At 37.2% G+C, this 17,522-nt stretch overlaps 1 protein-coding gene across 2 annotated transcripts in view; it reads right to left on the bottom strand.

The window, feature by feature from the left end:
• Positions 1–17,522, bottom strand: part of Sugct (succinyl-CoA:glutarate-CoA transferase) — a 752,240-nt gene that overhangs the window by 405,457 nt on the left and 329,261 nt on the right. The window contains exon 10 of one of the 2 annotated variants that reach the window (XM_047562477.1): positions 3,792–3,863. The exons of the other annotated variant lie outside the window; for it this stretch is intronic. Coding sequence (XP_047418433.1) covers positions 3,792–3,863 — 72 coding nt within the window. The remainder of the gene's footprint in view (positions 1–3,791; positions 3,864–17,522) is intronic. 2 annotated transcript variants of the gene reach the window in all.

Genomic DNA, 17,522 nt, shown 5'->3' with positions numbered 1-17,522 from the left:
AGACCAATACCAAAAGTAGTAGAAGACAGGAAATAGTTAAACTCAGAGCCGAAATCAAAGAAATCGAAACAAAAGAAACAATTGGAAAAATTAACAAAATAAATAGTTGGTTCTTTGAAAAAATAAATAAAATTGATAAACCCTTAGCCACACTAACAAAGAGAAAGAGGGAGAAAACTCAAATTACTAAAATTCGGAATGAACAAGGAAACATCACAACAGACACGAGTGAAATACAAAACATAATTAGAAGCTATTTTGAAAATCTATACTCCAACAAAACAGAAAACCTCGAAGACATCAACAAATTTCTAGAGACATATGAATTACCTAAACTGAACGAGGAGAACATACACAACTTAAATAAACCAATTTCAAGCAATGAAATAGAAGAGGTCATCAAAAGCCCACCAACAAAGAAAAGTCCAGGACTAGATGGGTTCTCAGCCGAGTTCTACAAAACCTTTAAAGAAGAGCTCATTCCAATACTCCTCAAACTATTCCATGAAATAGAAGAGGAGGGAACCCTCCCAAACTCGTTCTTTGAAGCCAATATCACCCTGATACCTAAACCAGACAGAGACACATCGAGGAAAGAAAATTTCAGACCAATATCCTTAATGAACATCGATGCAAAAATTCTCAACAAAATTTTAGCAAATCGCATACAAATATATATTAAAAAGATAGTGCACCACGATCAAGTGGGTTTTATCCCAGGGATGCAAGGTTGGTTCAACATTCGGAAATCAATAATTGTCATTCACCATATCAACAGACTTAAAGTTAAGAATCACATGATTATTTCAAAAGATGCAGAAAAAGCATTCGATAAAATACAGCATCCCCTCATGCTCAAAACACTAGAAAAAATTGGGGTAGTGGGAACATTCCTTAACATTATAAAGGCCATCTACGCTAAGCCCATGGCCAATATCATTCTAAATGGTGAAAAACTGAAAGCGTTCCCCCTAAAAACTGGAACAAGGCAGGGATGCCCTCTTTCACCACTTCTATTCAACATCGTCCTTGAGACTCTAGCCAGAGCAATTAGACAAACCGAAGAAATTAAAGGGATACGAATAGGAAAAGAAGAACTCAAACTATTCCTGTTCGTTGATGACATGATTATATATTTAGAGGAACCTGGAAATTCCACCAGAAAACTTTTAGAACTCATAAGTGAATTCAGTAAAGTAGCAGGTTACAAGATCAATGCTCATAAATCCAATGCATTTTTATACGGAAGTGATGAATCCTTAGAAAGAGAAATTAGGAAAACTACCCCATTCACAATAGCATTGAAAAAAATAAAATACTTGGGAATCAATCTCAGAAAAGAGGTGAAAGACCTCTACAATGAGAACTACAGAACACTAAAGAAAGAAATTATAGAAAACCTTAGAAGATGGAAAGATCTCCCATGTTCCTGGATAGGCAGAATTAATATTGTCAAAATGGCTATACTACCTAAAGTGCTATACAGATTCAATGCAATTCCAATTAAAATCCCAATGATATACCTTGCAGAAATAGAGCAAGCAATTATGAAATTCATCTGGAAGAATAAAAAACCTAGAATAGCTAAAGCAATCCTCAGTAGTAAGAGCGAAGCAGGAGGTATTGCAATACCAGATCTTCAACTCTACTACAAAGCAATAGTAACAAAAACGGCATGGTATTGGTACCAAAATAGACAGGTAGATCAATGGTACAGAATAGAGGACATGGACACAAACCCAAATAAATACAATTTTCCCATACTAGACAAAGGTTCCAAAAATATGCAATGGAGAAAAGATAGCCTCTTCAACAAATGGTGCTGGGAAAACTGGAAAACCATATGCAATAGAATGAAATTAAACCCCTATCTCTCACCCTACACAAAACTCAACTCAAAATGGATCAAGGACCTCGGAATCAGACCAGAGACCCTGCATCTTATAGAAGAAAAAGTAGGTCCAAATCTTCAACTTGTTGGCTTAGGATCAGACTTCCTTAACAGGACTCCCATAGCACAAGAAATAAAAGCAAGAATCAACAACTGGGATAGATTCAAACTAAAAAGCTTTCTCTCAGCAAAGGAAACTATCAGCAATGTGAAGAGAGAGCCTACAGAGTGGGAGAATGTCTTTGCCAACCATACTTCAGATAGAGCGCTAATTTCCAGAATCTATAAAGAACTCAAAAAACTCTACACCAAGAATGCAAATAATCCAATCAACAAATGGGCTAAGGAAATGAACAGACACTTCACAGAAGAAGATGTACAAGTAATCAACAGATATATGAAAAAATGTTCAACATCCCTAGTAATAAGGGAAATGCAAATCAAAACTACCCTAAGATTTCATCTCACCCCAATTAGAATGGCGATTATCAAGAATACAAGCAACAACAGGTGTTGGCGAGGATGTGGTGAAAAAGGAACACTCATACATTGCTGGTGGGGTTGCAAATTAGTGCAGCCACTCTGGAAAGCAGTGTGGAGATTCCTCAGAAAGCTTGGAATGGAAACACCATTTAACCCAGCTATCCCACTCCTTGGCCTATACCCAAAGGACTTAAAATCAACATACTACAGTGACGCAGCCACATCAATGTTCATTGCTGCTCAATTCACCATAGCCAGATTGTGGAACCAACCTAGATGCCCTTCAGTTGATGAATGGATAAAGAAAATGTGGCATATATATACAATGGAATATTACTCCACAATGAAGAATGATAACATTATGGCATTTGTAGGCAAATGGATGAAAATGGAGAATATCATGCTAAGTGAGATAAGCCAATCTCAAAAAACTAAAGGACAAATGATCTCGCTGATAAGCGGATGAGGACATATAATGGGGGGTGGGAGGGGTTAGCATTAGGTTTAGGGTTAGGTTTAGGGTTAGGGATAAGGAGAGCGGTAAGAATGAAGCAAAGAAGGACTGTATAGAGGGAAAAGAGGGGTGGGGGGGAAGGAAAAAAAAAATCAAACATCATTGCCCTATGTAAACGTATGATTACACAAATGGTATGCCTTGACTCTATGTACAAATAGAGATACAACATGTATCCCATTTGTATACAATAATAAAAAAAAAAAAAGAAAAAAAAAAGGGATGGGGATGTTGCTCAGTGGTTAAGACCCCTGGGTTCAATCCTTGGTACAAAAATAGATAAATAAATAGACAGTTTCATATCTCATAAAAAAAAAAAGTTTGAAATTTTCTAATGATAAACAAAATAAATTTGGGAGTGGTTTAAGTATATTTGGACCTAATTAAACCTGATATGGAAGAAGGAAGGAAGGAGGGAGGCAGTGGGGAGGGAGAAAAAGGGAAAAAGGGAGACAGTAAGAAAAAAAGGAAGGAAAGAAGAGAGGGAAAGAGGGAAAAAGTAAACTGATAACTAAGGCCTTAAAAACAAACAACCAAGGAGAGGGAAGGAGAGAAGGAAAAACTTCCAGTGTTAAAAATTGCTTTAAAATTAATTTTCTTTTCTTTTCCTTTTAATGTTAACTAGAAGACATATCAACTTTGAGAACAATTTAAACTAAAGTCTTCATTTCAAAATACAACCAAATGCTATAATTTAAAAAAAATAGGGTGCTAATTCAAACCCAGTCCTTACCATGTGTGATAAGTTTGAAAATGTTATATACTTTTAGATACTAATGCATGGGATCCTACCTTGGTTATTGACTTAGCATCATTGTGCTAGGCAAAACTAAATTTGCCCTGGCTTTGCACAAAATGAATTATTGCATATATCATCCACTCATCTCAGTGATTATGGATTACCTTGCACACAGTAGCAAACTGTTGGTCATTTCCTGCTCCAACTACAAAATAGCCATCCTTGGTTTTGAAAGCCTAAAAAAAGGAAAACATGTAAATATATGTTTACATACTGAAAAGACCACAAAAGTTGGTTTTCATATCTAAGACATTTATATAACTTTGCTCTAAAACAATGTTATTAATTAATTCAATATCAACTAATTTGTACCTTTTTTTCTTACATTTACATACTTGTTTTTATTTAGGATTTTCAAAGTATTTCCTAGCTCTTCCACTATTACAATATTGAAAAAAAGTGACTCTAAAAATTAAGTAAATGCTAGTTTATTATTATAACTCATGACATTCATATTCCTTATAATATGGATTTATATTAAGTTTTCCAAAGTTTTATGTTTTGTTTCCACTTTTTTCTTGTAGGGCAGAGAACACTGTAGAGCAAAAGGCACTGTTTTCTACAAGTGTAAGAATAGATGGAGAAAAGGAAAGAACAAAAGAAAGAGTGAAGGAGGCAAGGAAAGAGGAAGGAAGGCAGGCTGAGTAAGCTGTTGACCTATAAGAGATTGACACCCCTGACACCCACAGCCCCAGACCACTTGGAGATCCTTCTCACGCTCCCTTCTCCACGCTTCTCCAGGTTGGATCACAGTGCACTTAGAGGAACCAAATTTTTCTCTCAGAAGGTCTCATTCAAATTTCCCAAAGTAAATAAACTCTTTGAATTTCCTTTCTATGTAAAATTTGCTCTGTATTTTCACTTCCATTTGCTTTACTTGCTCCTGCTTCTGAGAACTTCTATCTCCATGGCAGGGGTTACTCGTATGCTAATGAACTTGGTGTTACGTTTATCCACATTCTCAGAGGCTGAATCCCTCTCTTCTGCCTACGTGTAGGCTCCAGCCTCCACTGAAAATATTACTAAGAGCACCAAAACAGTTTTCATCAATCCTGACACCCTTCTCAAGCTGTCTTGAATTTTTCTTCCTTCCCTCCATCTCTAGATGACATAAAAATGCAAACTGCCTATGCTTGCTCACCAACACCATTCTGCAGTGCCCTTTGGCATCAGGAGTCTTTATATATCTCTTTACTGAAACTATGCTTCTTTGCCTCCTCTGCTTTATTTGGTACAATTAACCATCCTCTACTTCAGGATCCTGTCTTAGCTCTAAGCTGTGTTCAGGCTCATCTCCTATCTCCTGATTTGTTTTCCATATGCCCCTCTTGCAGGATTTTCTTCTCCTCAGTCTTCAGCATTCCTTAAGCATCTGTCTTTGGTCTTTTTGCATCCCTTGCTTCTTATGATAGTTACTAGCCTATGTGGCTATTAAATTTAAACAAACTAAAATTAAATTAGCCAATCACAAAAAACAACATTCTATTTAGATGAAAAATCCAAAATAGGCAAATCTACAGAGTTGGAAAAAAGTTGCAGCTGCCTAGGGCTGGGGAAGTTGGGGGAAAATGGGAGTGATTGCTAATGAGTACCAGGTTTCTTGCTAGGGTAATGAAAATGTTCAAAAATTGATTGTGGTGATGGTTGCACAACTTTGAATATATTAAAACATCATTGAATTATACATTTTAAATGAGTGAATTATATGGTATGCGAATTATATCTCAATAAAGCTGTTATTTAAAATATTAAATTAACAAGTCAGACCCACAGTCACACCAACTACATGTCAAGCATTCAATAGCCGGCTGCATGTGGCTGGTGGATTAGAAGGCACAGATAAGGAACATTTCCATCATAGGAAGTTCTGGTGTGCAGTGCTGGTAGACTGTATTTTTTTTTTCTCCTCTAATCTTCCTACAAGACCTAACATGATATCTGAAGAATATTAGGCAATTAATAAATAGTTGATAAATATAAGCAATCAATCAAATGATTACTTCCAGATAACAAAATTATGGCTAAAATAGATTTCATGCAAAAACTATAAGGAGATTTTATTCTACTCACATTCCTGCTTCATTTGGTAAGGAAAGGTGTTAAGAAGATATCATGTGAACTATTGAAAGCAATTTTCCTTGTTCACAAGGGCAAAAGCAAAATCAGTGTCATAGATAATGCATTAGTGTTTCTAAAGCTACAGAAGGGAATCTTGGAACAGAACTGAGAGTCAGGTACTAAAGATTTCAGCTAAGGTGTCTCAATGAGCCACTGATAACTGTGAAGTTACACAGGTTCTTTGCTTGTTTTTATGCAGAAGGGAGATGAGGGGAGTGAATAAGTAAATGTGAAGTAACCACATGTGCTGCCAAAAACACAAAGAAAGGTTTTCAAAACTTTGGATCAGTAACATGTTCTATAAGTTAATGTTTTGGAGGGTGTTCACTTCCTTTTAATTAATGAAGAAATGCCTATTCCTTCAGTCTCTAACATGTCATAAAACATATCATAAGAATTCAAGAATTTAATTGATTATCAATTGAAAAGTAACAACTGATTAGTAGTTGAGCCACCACACTATTATCAGACTAAAGACTACCAAATAGATCTTATAAGTATTAAGGTATGAGTATGCATTCCTTTAAAATTTTTCTTCCCTGTGATTATTATTTCACCAGTGTTTTGTTAATAAATATATTTTATATGAGAACTACAAAAAACAATACATTATCACTATAGAAAATCAGGCAAGTATAGAGAAAATACAAGGAGGAAATAAAATACCCATGACACCATCACCCAGAAGAATTACCTGCTAGTAGACTTCTTGCTAGTCTCTTTGTGTTCACTTTTATGTAATTAGTATTTTACTGTACATAAGTTAATAGTCTGCATATTTTATTTAAGATCCTCTCACAAGCATATTTGAATGTTATTATTTTTAATGATGAAAAATATCTACTTTAAAATTTGCTAACACATTCTCAGTTCATTTAAACTGGAGGATATTTTTACTTTATTTTGTTTTGTTTCACATTGCAACCTACATCATGCAGTTAATATCACTAATAAAAATAATTTTAATTGCATAACAAAACTCTGAAATGAAATATCTAATCTAATTCAGATCTTTTAAAATAGACCTTTACCCCAATAAAACAATATAATAAAAATAAAATAGCAAAAAGGAACCCAGAGCTACCATTTACTCAACCTGTATGATATCAGGCAATTTATCTAATTTCAGAGCCTCAATATTTCCTTCTATAAGGTAGGAATGATCAGTACTTACTCTTAGAATTATTATAATGACTAAATTTATTAAAAGCACATTCATTCATATATTTGAAAATACTTATTAACATGATTTATGATGCGGTAGGCACTGTGTACAACAGGCACAAAATGATGAGCTAAATACCTATGGTCCATCACAGAAGATTTAAAAACTAACAGACATTGGTCTATACTCACACAAATAATTACAAGCAGAGACAGGTACTTGAAAAGGAAAGTTCAGGCCATAGTGAGATCTGACAATATGTGGGCCTAATATTATCTTGGTTGACGATTGAGAAACCAGAAAAGATTCTCTAGAAAAGTGATCTCTGTGCTGAGATCTAGGAATCCATAGGCATTAACTAGGTAAAGAGCTGGGAGAAATGATGTCATTGCTGATAGAAGAAATTGCATGTACAAAGAACCTGTAGTGGAAAGAAGCAAAAAGCCATAAGAGAATATGAGGAAAAATAGCACAGTGGAGGCTATAGAAATAGGCAGGGAGCTATATGAAGTCAAAGACCATAAGAAATATTTGATTTATCACAAAGCTGATGGGAAGTCACTAAAATGATTTGAAAGACAATGTTTGCATTTTAGAAAACTTTCTGGTTGTGATGTAACAACTTATTAGAGGATAAGATTAGAATTGAATAGGTCAATTAAGAGGCAGCTGTGTTGATCATGGCAAAAGATAATGTTGTCTTAGATTACAGGCCATGGATGACATAGATGAAAGAAAATAGATTCAATAAATATTTAAGTGGTAAAATCTACTGGACTTGGTAGTGAATTGAATATGATGATTGAGAGTTAAAGGCTAAGGGAAAGGAAGGTCCCATAGTTCACAATTAAGTTTGAAAGAAGCTTTTGAGCTATTCCATTGGAAATTTTACATGAGTAGGATTTGAGGACCTGATAAAAGTCTGAACTATAGATAAAAATGTTTGCACTATTTTGCTTATTATTCATAACTGAATTCATCATTTTTTTTATTTACTTATTTTTTTTACGTTTACATAGGGTAATGATGTTTATTATATTTTCCCCTCCCCCCCACCCCTCCCACCCCTCCCACCCGTCCCACCCCTCTTTTCCCTCTACACAGTCCTTCTTTCCTTCATTCTTACTGCTCTCCTTAGCCTAACTCTAAACCTAACCCTGAACCTAATGCTAGCCCCTCCCACCCCCCATTATATGTCCTCATCCGCTTATCAGCGAGATCATTTGTCCTTTAGTTTTTTGAGATTGGCTTATCTCACTTAGCATGATATTCTCCAATTTCGACCATTTGCCTACAAATGCCATAATTTTATCATTCTTCATTGCGGAGTAATATTCCATTGTATAAATATGCCACAGTTTCTTTATCCATTCATCAACTGAAGGGCATCTAGGTTGGTTCCACAATCTGGCTATGGTGAATTGAGCAGCAATGAACATTGATGTGGCTGTATCTCTGTAGTATGCTGATTTTAAGTCCTTTGGGTATAGGCCAAGGAGTGGGATAGCTGGGTCAAATGGTGTTTCCATTCCAAGCTTTCTGAGGAATCTCCACACTGCTTTCCAGAGTGGTTGCACTAATTTGCAACCCCACCAGCAATGTATGAGTGTTCCTTTTTCACCACATCCTCGCCAACACCTATTGTTGCTTGTATTCTTGATAATCGCCATTCTAATTGGGGTGAGATGAAATCTTAGGGTGGTTTTGATTTGCATTTCCCTTATTACTAGGGATGTTGAACATTTTTTCATATATCTGGTGATTACTTGTACATCTTCTTCTGTGAAGTGTCTGTTCATTTCCTTAGCCCATTTGTTGATTGGATTATTTGTATTCTTCGTGTAGAGTTTTTTGAGTTCTTTATAGATTCTGGAAATTAGCGCTCTATCTGAGGTATGGTTGGCAAAGATATTCTCCCACTCTGTAGGCTCTCTCTTCACATTTCTGATAGTTTCCTTTGCTGAGAGAAAGCTTTTTAGTTTGAATCTATCCCAGTTGTTTATTCTTGCTTTTATTTCTTGTGCTATGGGAGTCCTGTTAAGGAAATCTGATCCTGAGCCAACAAGTTGAAGATTTGGACCTACTTTTTCTTCTATAAGATGCAGGGTCTCTGGTCTGATTCCGAGGTCCTTGATCCATTTTGAGTTGAGTTTTGTGTAGGGTGAGAGATAGGGGTTTAGTTTCATTCTATTGCATATAGTTTTCCAGTTTTCCCAGCACCATTTGTTGAAGAGGCTATCTTTTCTCCATTGCATATTGTTGGAACCTTTGTCTAGTATGAGAAAATTGTATTTATTTGGGTTTGTGTCCATGTCCTCTATTCTGTACCATTGATCTACCTGTCTATTTTGGTACCAATACCATGCCGTTTTTGTTACTATTGCTTTGTAGTAGAGTTGAAGATCTGGTATTGCAATACCCCCTGCTTCGCTCTTGCTACTGAGGATTGCTTTAGCTATTCTAGGTTTTTTATTCTTCCAGATGAATTTCATAATTGCTTGCTCTATTTCTGCGAGGTACATCATTGGGATTTTAATTGGAATTGCATTGAATCTGTATAGAACTTTAGGTAGTATAGCCATTTTGACGATATTAATTCTGCCTATCCAGGAACATGGGAGATCTTTCCATCTTCTAAGGTTTTCTTGAATTTCTTTCTTTAGTGTTCTGTAGTTCTCATTGTAGAGGTCTTTCACCTCTTTTGTGAGATTGATTCCCAAGTATTTTATTTTTTTCGATGCTATTGTGAATGGAGTAGTTTTCCTAATTTCTCTTTCTGAAGATTCATCACTTATGTATAAAAATGCATTGGATTTATGAGCATTGATCTTGTAACCTGCTACTTTACTGAATTCACTTATGAGTTCTAAAAGTTTTCTGGTGGAATTTCCAGGTTCCTCTAAATATATAATCATGTCATCAGCGAACAGGGATAGTTTGAGTTCTTCTTTTCCTATTCGTATCCCTTTAATTTCTTTGGTTTGTCTGATTGCTCTGGCTAGAGTCTCAAGGACGATGTTGAATAGAAGCGGTGAAAGAGGGCATCCCTGCCTTGTTCCAGTTTTTAGGGGGAACGCTTTCAGTTTTTCACCATTTAGAATGATATTAGCCATGGGCTTAGCGTAGATGGCCTTTATAATGTTTAGGAATGTTCCCATTACCCCAATTTTTTCTAGTGTTTTGAGCATGAAGGGATGCTGTATTTTATCAAATGCTTTTTCTGCATCTATTGAAATAATCATGTGATTCTTAACTTTAAGTCTGTTGATATGGTGAATGACATTTATTGATTTCCGAATGTTGAACCAACCTTGCATCCCTGGGATAAAACCCACTTGATCGTGGTGCACTATCTTTTTAATATATATTTGTATGCGATTTGCTAAAATTTTGTTGAGAATTTTTGCATCGATGTTCATTAAGGATATTGGTCTGAAATTTTCTTTCCTTGATGTGTCTCTGTCTGGTTTAGGTATCAGGGTGATATTGGCTTCATAGAACGAGTTTGGTAGGGTTCCCTCCTCTTCTATTTCATGGAATAGTTTGAGGAGTATTGGAATGAGCTCTTCTTTAAAGGTTTTGTAGAACTCGGCTGAGAACCCATCTGGTCCTGGACTTTTCTTTGTTGGTAGGCTTTTGATGACCTCTTCTATTTCATTGCTTGAAATTGGTTTATTTAAGTTGTGTATGTCCTCCTCGTTCAGTTTAGGTAGTTCATATGTCTCTAGAAATTTGTTGATGTCTTCAAGGTTTTCTGTTTTGTTGGAGTATAGATTTTCAAAATAGCTTCTAATTATGTTTTGTATTTCACTCGTGTCTGTTGTGATGTTTCCTTGTTCATTCCGAATTTTAGTAATTTGAGTTTTCTCCCTCTTTCTCTTTGTTAGTGTGGCTAAGGGTTTATCAATTTTATTTATTTTTTCAAAGAACCAACTATTTATTTTATTAATTTTTCCGATTGTTTCTTTTGTTTCGATTTCGTTGATTTCGGCTCTGATTTTAACTATTTCCTGTCTTCTACTACTTTTGGTATTGGTCTGCTCTTCTTTTTCTAGTGCTTTGAGCTGTAGTGTTAACTCGTTTATTTGTTGATTTCTACTTCTTTTTTTGAATGCACCCCATGAAATAAATCTTCCTCTAAGTACTGCTTTCATAGTGTCCCAGAGATTTTGATATGATGTGTCTTTGTTCTCGTTTACTTCTAAGAATTTTTTTATTTCCCTCCTGATGTCTTCTGTTATCCATTCATCATATAATAGTGTATTATTTAGTCTCCAGGTATTGGAGAAGTTTCTGTTTTTTATTCTGTCATTTATTTCTAATTTCAATCCATTATGATCTGATAGAGTACAAGGTAGTATCTCTATCTTCTTGTATTTACTAACAGTAGCTTTGTGGCATAAAATATGGTCTATTTTAGAGAAGGATCCATGTGCTGCTGAGAAGAAAGTGTATTCATTCTTTGTTGGATGGTATATTCTATATATGTCCGTTAAGTCTAAATTGCTGATTGTGTTGTTGAGATCTATAGTTTCTTTATTCAATTTTTGTTTGGACGATCTATCCAGTGGTGAGAGAGGTGTGTTAAAATCGCCTAGTATTATTGTGTTGTGGTCTATTTGATTTCTGGAATTGAGAAGGATTTGTTTGACGTACGTGGATGAGCCAATGTTCGGGGCATAGATATTTATGATTGTTATGTCTTGCTGATTTATGCTTCCCTTAAGCAGCATGTAATGTCCTTCTTTATCCCTTCTGACTAGTTTTGGTTTGAAGTCCACATTATCTGAGATGAGGATGGATACTCCAGCTTTTTTGCTGTGTCCGTGTGCATGGTATGTTTTTCCCCATCCTTTCACCTTTAGTCTATGGGTGTCTCTTTCTATGAGATGTGTCTCTTGCAGGCAGCATATTGTTGGATTTTTCTTTTTAATCCAATCTGCCAGTCTGTGTCTTTTGATTGATGAATTCAGGCCATTAACATTCAGGGTTATTATTGTGATATGATTTGTATTCCCAGTCAATTGACTCATATTTGTTTTTGACATGATTTGGTTTCTCCTTTATTTGGCTATTCCTTTAGGCTAGCGCCTCCTGTTGCTGATTTGCATCATTGTTTTTCATCTCTTCCTCATGGAATATTTTGCTGAGAATGTTCTGTAATGCTGGCTTTCTTTTTGTAAATTCCTTTAGCTTTTGTTTATCATGGAAGGATCTTATTTCATCGTCAAATTTGAAGGTAAGTTTTGCTGGGTATAAGATTCTTGGTTGGCATCCGTTTTCTTTCAGGGCTTGGTATATGTTGTTCCAGGCCCTTCTAGCTTTTAGGGTCTGGATTGAAAAATCTGCTGATATTCTTATTGGTTTCCCTCTGAATGTAATTTGATTCTTTTCTCTCGCGGCCTTTAAAATTCTGTCTTTATTTTGTATGTTAGGTATTTTCATAATAATGTGCCTTGGTGTGGGTCTGTTGTAATTTTGTATGTTTGGAGTTCTATAAGCCTCTTGTACTTGGTTTTCCATTTCGTTCTTCAGATTTGGGAAATTTTCTGTTATTATTTCATTGAATAGATTGTTCATTCCTTTGGTTTGTTTCTCTAAGCCTTCCTCAATCCCAATAATTCTCAAATTTGGCCTTTTCATGATATCCCATAGTTCTTGGAGATTCTGTTCATGATTTCTTACCATCTTCTCTGTTTGTTCCACTTTGTTTTCAAGGTTAAATATTTTGTCTTCAATGTCTGAGGTTCTGTCTTCCAGGTGTTCTATCCTATTGGTTATGCTTTCTATGGAGTTTTTAACTTGGTTTATTGTTTCCTTCATTTCAAGGATTTCAGTTTGGTTTTTTTTCAGTATCTCTAACTCTTTATTGAAATGATCTCTTGCTTCCCGTATTTGGTCTTTTAACTGTTGATTGGTGCGATCATTTAATGCCTGCATTTGCTCTTTCATCTCCTCCTTCAATGCCTGCATTTGCTCTTTCATCTCCTCATTAGCTTCCCTGATCGTTTTAATTACGTACATTCTGAACTCCCTTTCTGACATTTCTTCTGCTCTGCTGTCATTGGGTTTTATTGATGTAGTATCTAGGTTTGTTTGGGACATTTTCTTCCCTTGTTTTCTCATAATGGTCAGTTGTCAGTGGGACCCTGAGATATTGCAGTTTTCCACTATTGGCTTATAGTGTCCCAGTAGATTTCCAGTGTATCACCTCCCAGCCTTCAGTAGCCTGATGTCTTGGAGGAATCTGATAAAGCAGCTCATTCGAAGAATACTGCCCCTAGCCCCCTACTGGTTCCACGTTTTGGAACTGGCTCTGTGCGGAAATGCTCTCACTGTGGGCCTGCACCGTGCAGCTGGCCGTGTGGGAAGAGCCCACTGCCGGAGTGTGGAAGACTACCTTGGGAAGACTCAAGCTGCCCTGCCCGGCTCTGCTAAGCCACCTCTATCTGGGCCTGCCACCCGGGCTGAGCTTTACCCAGTGGGCAGACTCACCCGTGGCTCCACTTCAGTCCGAGTCTCTCAATGCCTCCCCTTCTTGACTCCTGGGTTCTGGAGCGACCGGGGGTGCAGTCTCCCTCTAGGCCGCCATCTTGGATCGCCCCGTGAAGAGAGCCCGCAGCCGGAGTGGGCAGAGCCGCCTGAAGAGGTCTCCGGCTGCCCTGTCCTTATCCCTGAGGCTGATTGCAGATCGAGGCTCTCCGCTGGTTCTTTGCAGGAGTACACTGCACTGCAGCAGCTCCGGGACTCGGAGCGTGCTCTGTTCAGACAGGCTCTCACTAGCGGGCCAGTTCCGTTCCGAGAACCTGGAGAAGCTGGCTGTGTGGGCCCTGAATTCATCATTTAAGTGAGATCATTTAGGAAGAACTTAGACTGCAGAATGAGGGGTGAGGTAGTCAGGTGAGAAATCTGAAGACCACTCCATCTGAGGTTCTGACAGACAGAAGAGGAATAGCCAGAAAGTAGGGTGAGGACTGAAGAAAAACTTTGAGGTGGTCTTTCATTCCATCAGCAAGAGCTGGCATTATGATGACAACAGAATACAGTTTGGAGTGGGTTGAGAATTCAGTTAATAGTTACACAAATAAAGTAGGTGAAAATACCTGAGAAGTTTGGTTGTAAAGAGGAGGTATAAACAAGGACCGAGAGCACAGCAGAAGCACAGATGCAGAGGCAGGTTCCCGTAAGGGTTGGGTGAGGGAAACTGAGGAAGTTCCACTGAATTATTCTTCTATCTTATGAAATAAGTGGTGAGATCAACTGAGATAGCAATAGGGAGATATGCAACTGGAAAACTGTAAGGAGTAATGAAGTTTCAGACTGTGAGAGAGTGAAGTGACCAGAGAAGCACTATTGAAAGCTAAAGTGTTGAGAGCCCCAGCTGAGTGCTTTTCTCCACCATCTCTCAGTTAGCCAGAAAAAGAATAAAGGCATATTTGCACTCACTGGGTATAGGATTTTGACAGATGGACATGAAAGAAAAGGTACAGGTATAGGGAAATTATAAAACTAGCCAGAATGTTATAGAGCAATGGAGCCATGGAGTATCTAAGGAAGAAGGTGGTAAAGAAAGGAGGCACTTACAGAGCAAAGGGAGCAGCATCAACTGATAAGGAGTTTCAGTGAAATCTATGAAGAGGAACGAATGATGTGAAGAGTTGAACAAGAAAAGTGGAAGAAAAAGAGATAAGCATATTCTGAATACAAAAGGCTTCATTCTGTGATTACCAAGGTGAAGCAGTTTCAGATTATGACTAGAAAGTCATGGTATACAGTACATAAGATGGTTGCTGACATGAAGTGGGGACTCGGTATATTGTTATTATTCTTAAATAATTACTAATAAACTGAGTTCTGCATGAAAGAAACTCCCAGTGCATTCTAAGCCCTTAAATCCTGGCACTCAGCCCTCAACAACTCTGATCCTCCTCCTTCCCTTGGTTGTCTTGGTCTCCATACCTGGCAAGATCAGCAACAAGATGCCAAGCACACACACACCATGAGCAGATTTTCCATCAGTGTAAGAGCTCAAACCAAAAGTACCTAAATTGGGCACAAACATTCAGGGCTGAGTTGTTTCTCTTGTAAGGAATTCAAGTCTCAGAGGAAGGAAACAATTACTTCTGTGTGAATTGATGGGGGTAGCAGGCAGCAAGGGCAAATATCTACAGTTCTAAAAGGACAAAACCAAGCCTTTCCTCATAGGAGAACAGGTTACATTTTTCCTGATGAAAGAAATCCTTCTTACTATGAGATGTGCTTATTTAATGGTGACAAATTCACTGGTAAGGAGACCAAACCAAAGTAAGGTGGTCTTCTTGGTCTAGCCATGTTAAAACTCCTTCCTGGTGGAGGCAGGAGAGAGGTTTTGCAAGGTTGAGAGAAGGTTGACAAGTGGAAGTATTAGATGTCCCAATGAACTGAAAAACTTCATGAACAAATTGGGAGACATGTAAAGCAAGAGGAAATGGGAGCTCAAAGATTAGATCCTTTAGTTAACACAGTTTCAGAAGTAAGTCATGATCACACCTAAGGGTTGGGGGTAAAGGTATAAAACACAGGAGTAGAGAACACTGAGGAGATGTGAGGCAAAGAAAGAAGGATCAATATAGAATTCGTTGCTCTTGGAAGTTGGTAGTCCTTCCCAGAAATTGCTTTCTGAGCTTGCAGGCTTGCTAGGTTTGTTTAATGATGTGCTAATTAGTAAGCTGACTATAGATGAAAACACAGAAGAACTTCTAGAAGACCCATAGTGGCTCAATATAAAAGGTAATCAAATGGAAAAAGGAAAAATGTACAATTGGACCTTCCTATGTTATCTTCTTAACCTACCAAATCAGTACATCTAGTGTTTTCTCTGGCATAAATGCAGTGTCCACAGTTGTTAGGGTGCCTACTTCAAAAACAAGAGCACAAACTCCAAGTCTTCCTGGGGCTCCTTACTTTTCAACAAGATTTTCTTCCACAAAAGGTAACCATTGCTAAAGGACTTCATCATTCACTGGAAAAAGACATTCCAGGAAGTTTGACTCACTGCCATGAGAATGTTTTCTGGAATGTCAAGCAGTTGACTTCGGGGTCTGTGCTAGTACATCGTGACAAATATAGAGCTCTATTTCCCACCACTAACAGTTCAGATCACCTTATGGTGCTGGAGCTGGCTGAGCCAGATGGCAATGAGGCACAGACTGCTTACAAATCAAGAACAGTGTCATCCCTGGGATGGAATGATGCAGCAAATGGTAAATGAGCCTAGGAGTCTCCAATTTCACCTACTACCAATTTGGCTTTGTAGGTACATTTCTCACATGGAATAAACCATTTTGAGAACTCATTGCTGAATGTAAGATCTCATCTTACATCTTACAATTGTGAATTACACAATTCTAGAGTAACCTTGAGAGCAATATTATATACTTATTTCCTGCCCCAGATCCAGGCTAGGATTTGCCAATTCCGTAGAAACTTTGAACCTTCAGAGGTATTTTTGAGGTTCTTCAAGATAATTAAATTCACTTCAAATCAAACACATCTAGAATTTTCACTGCTTCTGGCACTGAATGTAGAAATAATGGCAAGGAGGGAAATGGGAAACTGTTTAAAAATTTTATATTCTTCACAAGTTGTCAATGGATGTTATTTTATAGTCCTTTGTAAGGAAAGTCTGCTGTATTCAAGAAGGCAGTCATCAGGAATTTGGACACAATGTAAAATGGCACATGAAATTTTTCTTCCTGAAAAGTATGAGCCAGAAACTGATTTTGATTATCCTGAACTGATTATATTATAATGAATTTTAAGCCAGATTATTTGGAATGGCCTACGAAAAACACCCGTTCTTTATGGAAAGTAACCAAAAAATGCTGGATACGAGTCCACACTGATTTTTCAGGAACACTCAAAGATAAAAATTTCCTGGCGTATCAAGTTTTCTTAAAGTTCTCTTTGTTGTATCTCAAACATGTTACAACAACACAGTTCCATATGAGTTATATGCCATACACGAAAATATCATTTCTGACAATGAGCCTACGTTTACCTCAGACTAGTGACAAGCATGAATCGAGCAGAACTTTAGTCAAACTGCCACCACATTTCACTACCTTCAAGCAAAAAAATCTAGCTAGAAAAAGATATCTGCTATAGTTAGAATAAGAATATCCTAAAGTAGTTTATAGGGTGGATTGCCAATAAGGTTTTCCAAGCATATCTTAATTCTATCATATCTCAGAATTTGTCAATGACAAAATATAAGACATATGCAGTAAGACTGGGATTAATGGGAGGTCTGATACTAAACCTGCCCACTAGACCAGAAGAGGCACTGAAGTACAGGCCCATCTGACAGCATGATTTCAGCCAAGTGTGGAAAATTCACATAAGCACTGCTAAGGAAAGCAGTCAGCAAGATGAAGTATGGGGGTATGGAAAGGGAATGAATAAGAAATTTAATAGAACAACTCTTGAAAATCCTAGAGCAGACAGTTGGCCCATGAGATGTATAGCTAATGGCTGCAGGGTCCCCACTGTGAGAATGAAGCTCAGAAACTTG

Source organism: Sciurus carolinensis, chromosome 8, assembly GCF_902686445.1.
Source record: "Sciurus carolinensis chromosome 8, mSciCar1.2, whole genome shotgun sequence".
NCBI lineage: Eukaryota > Metazoa > Chordata > Mammalia > Rodentia > Sciuridae > Sciurus > Sciurus carolinensis.
The sequence above is the reverse complement of the archived record's forward strand: the minus strand, read 5'-3'. Positions and strand labels throughout refer to the sequence as shown.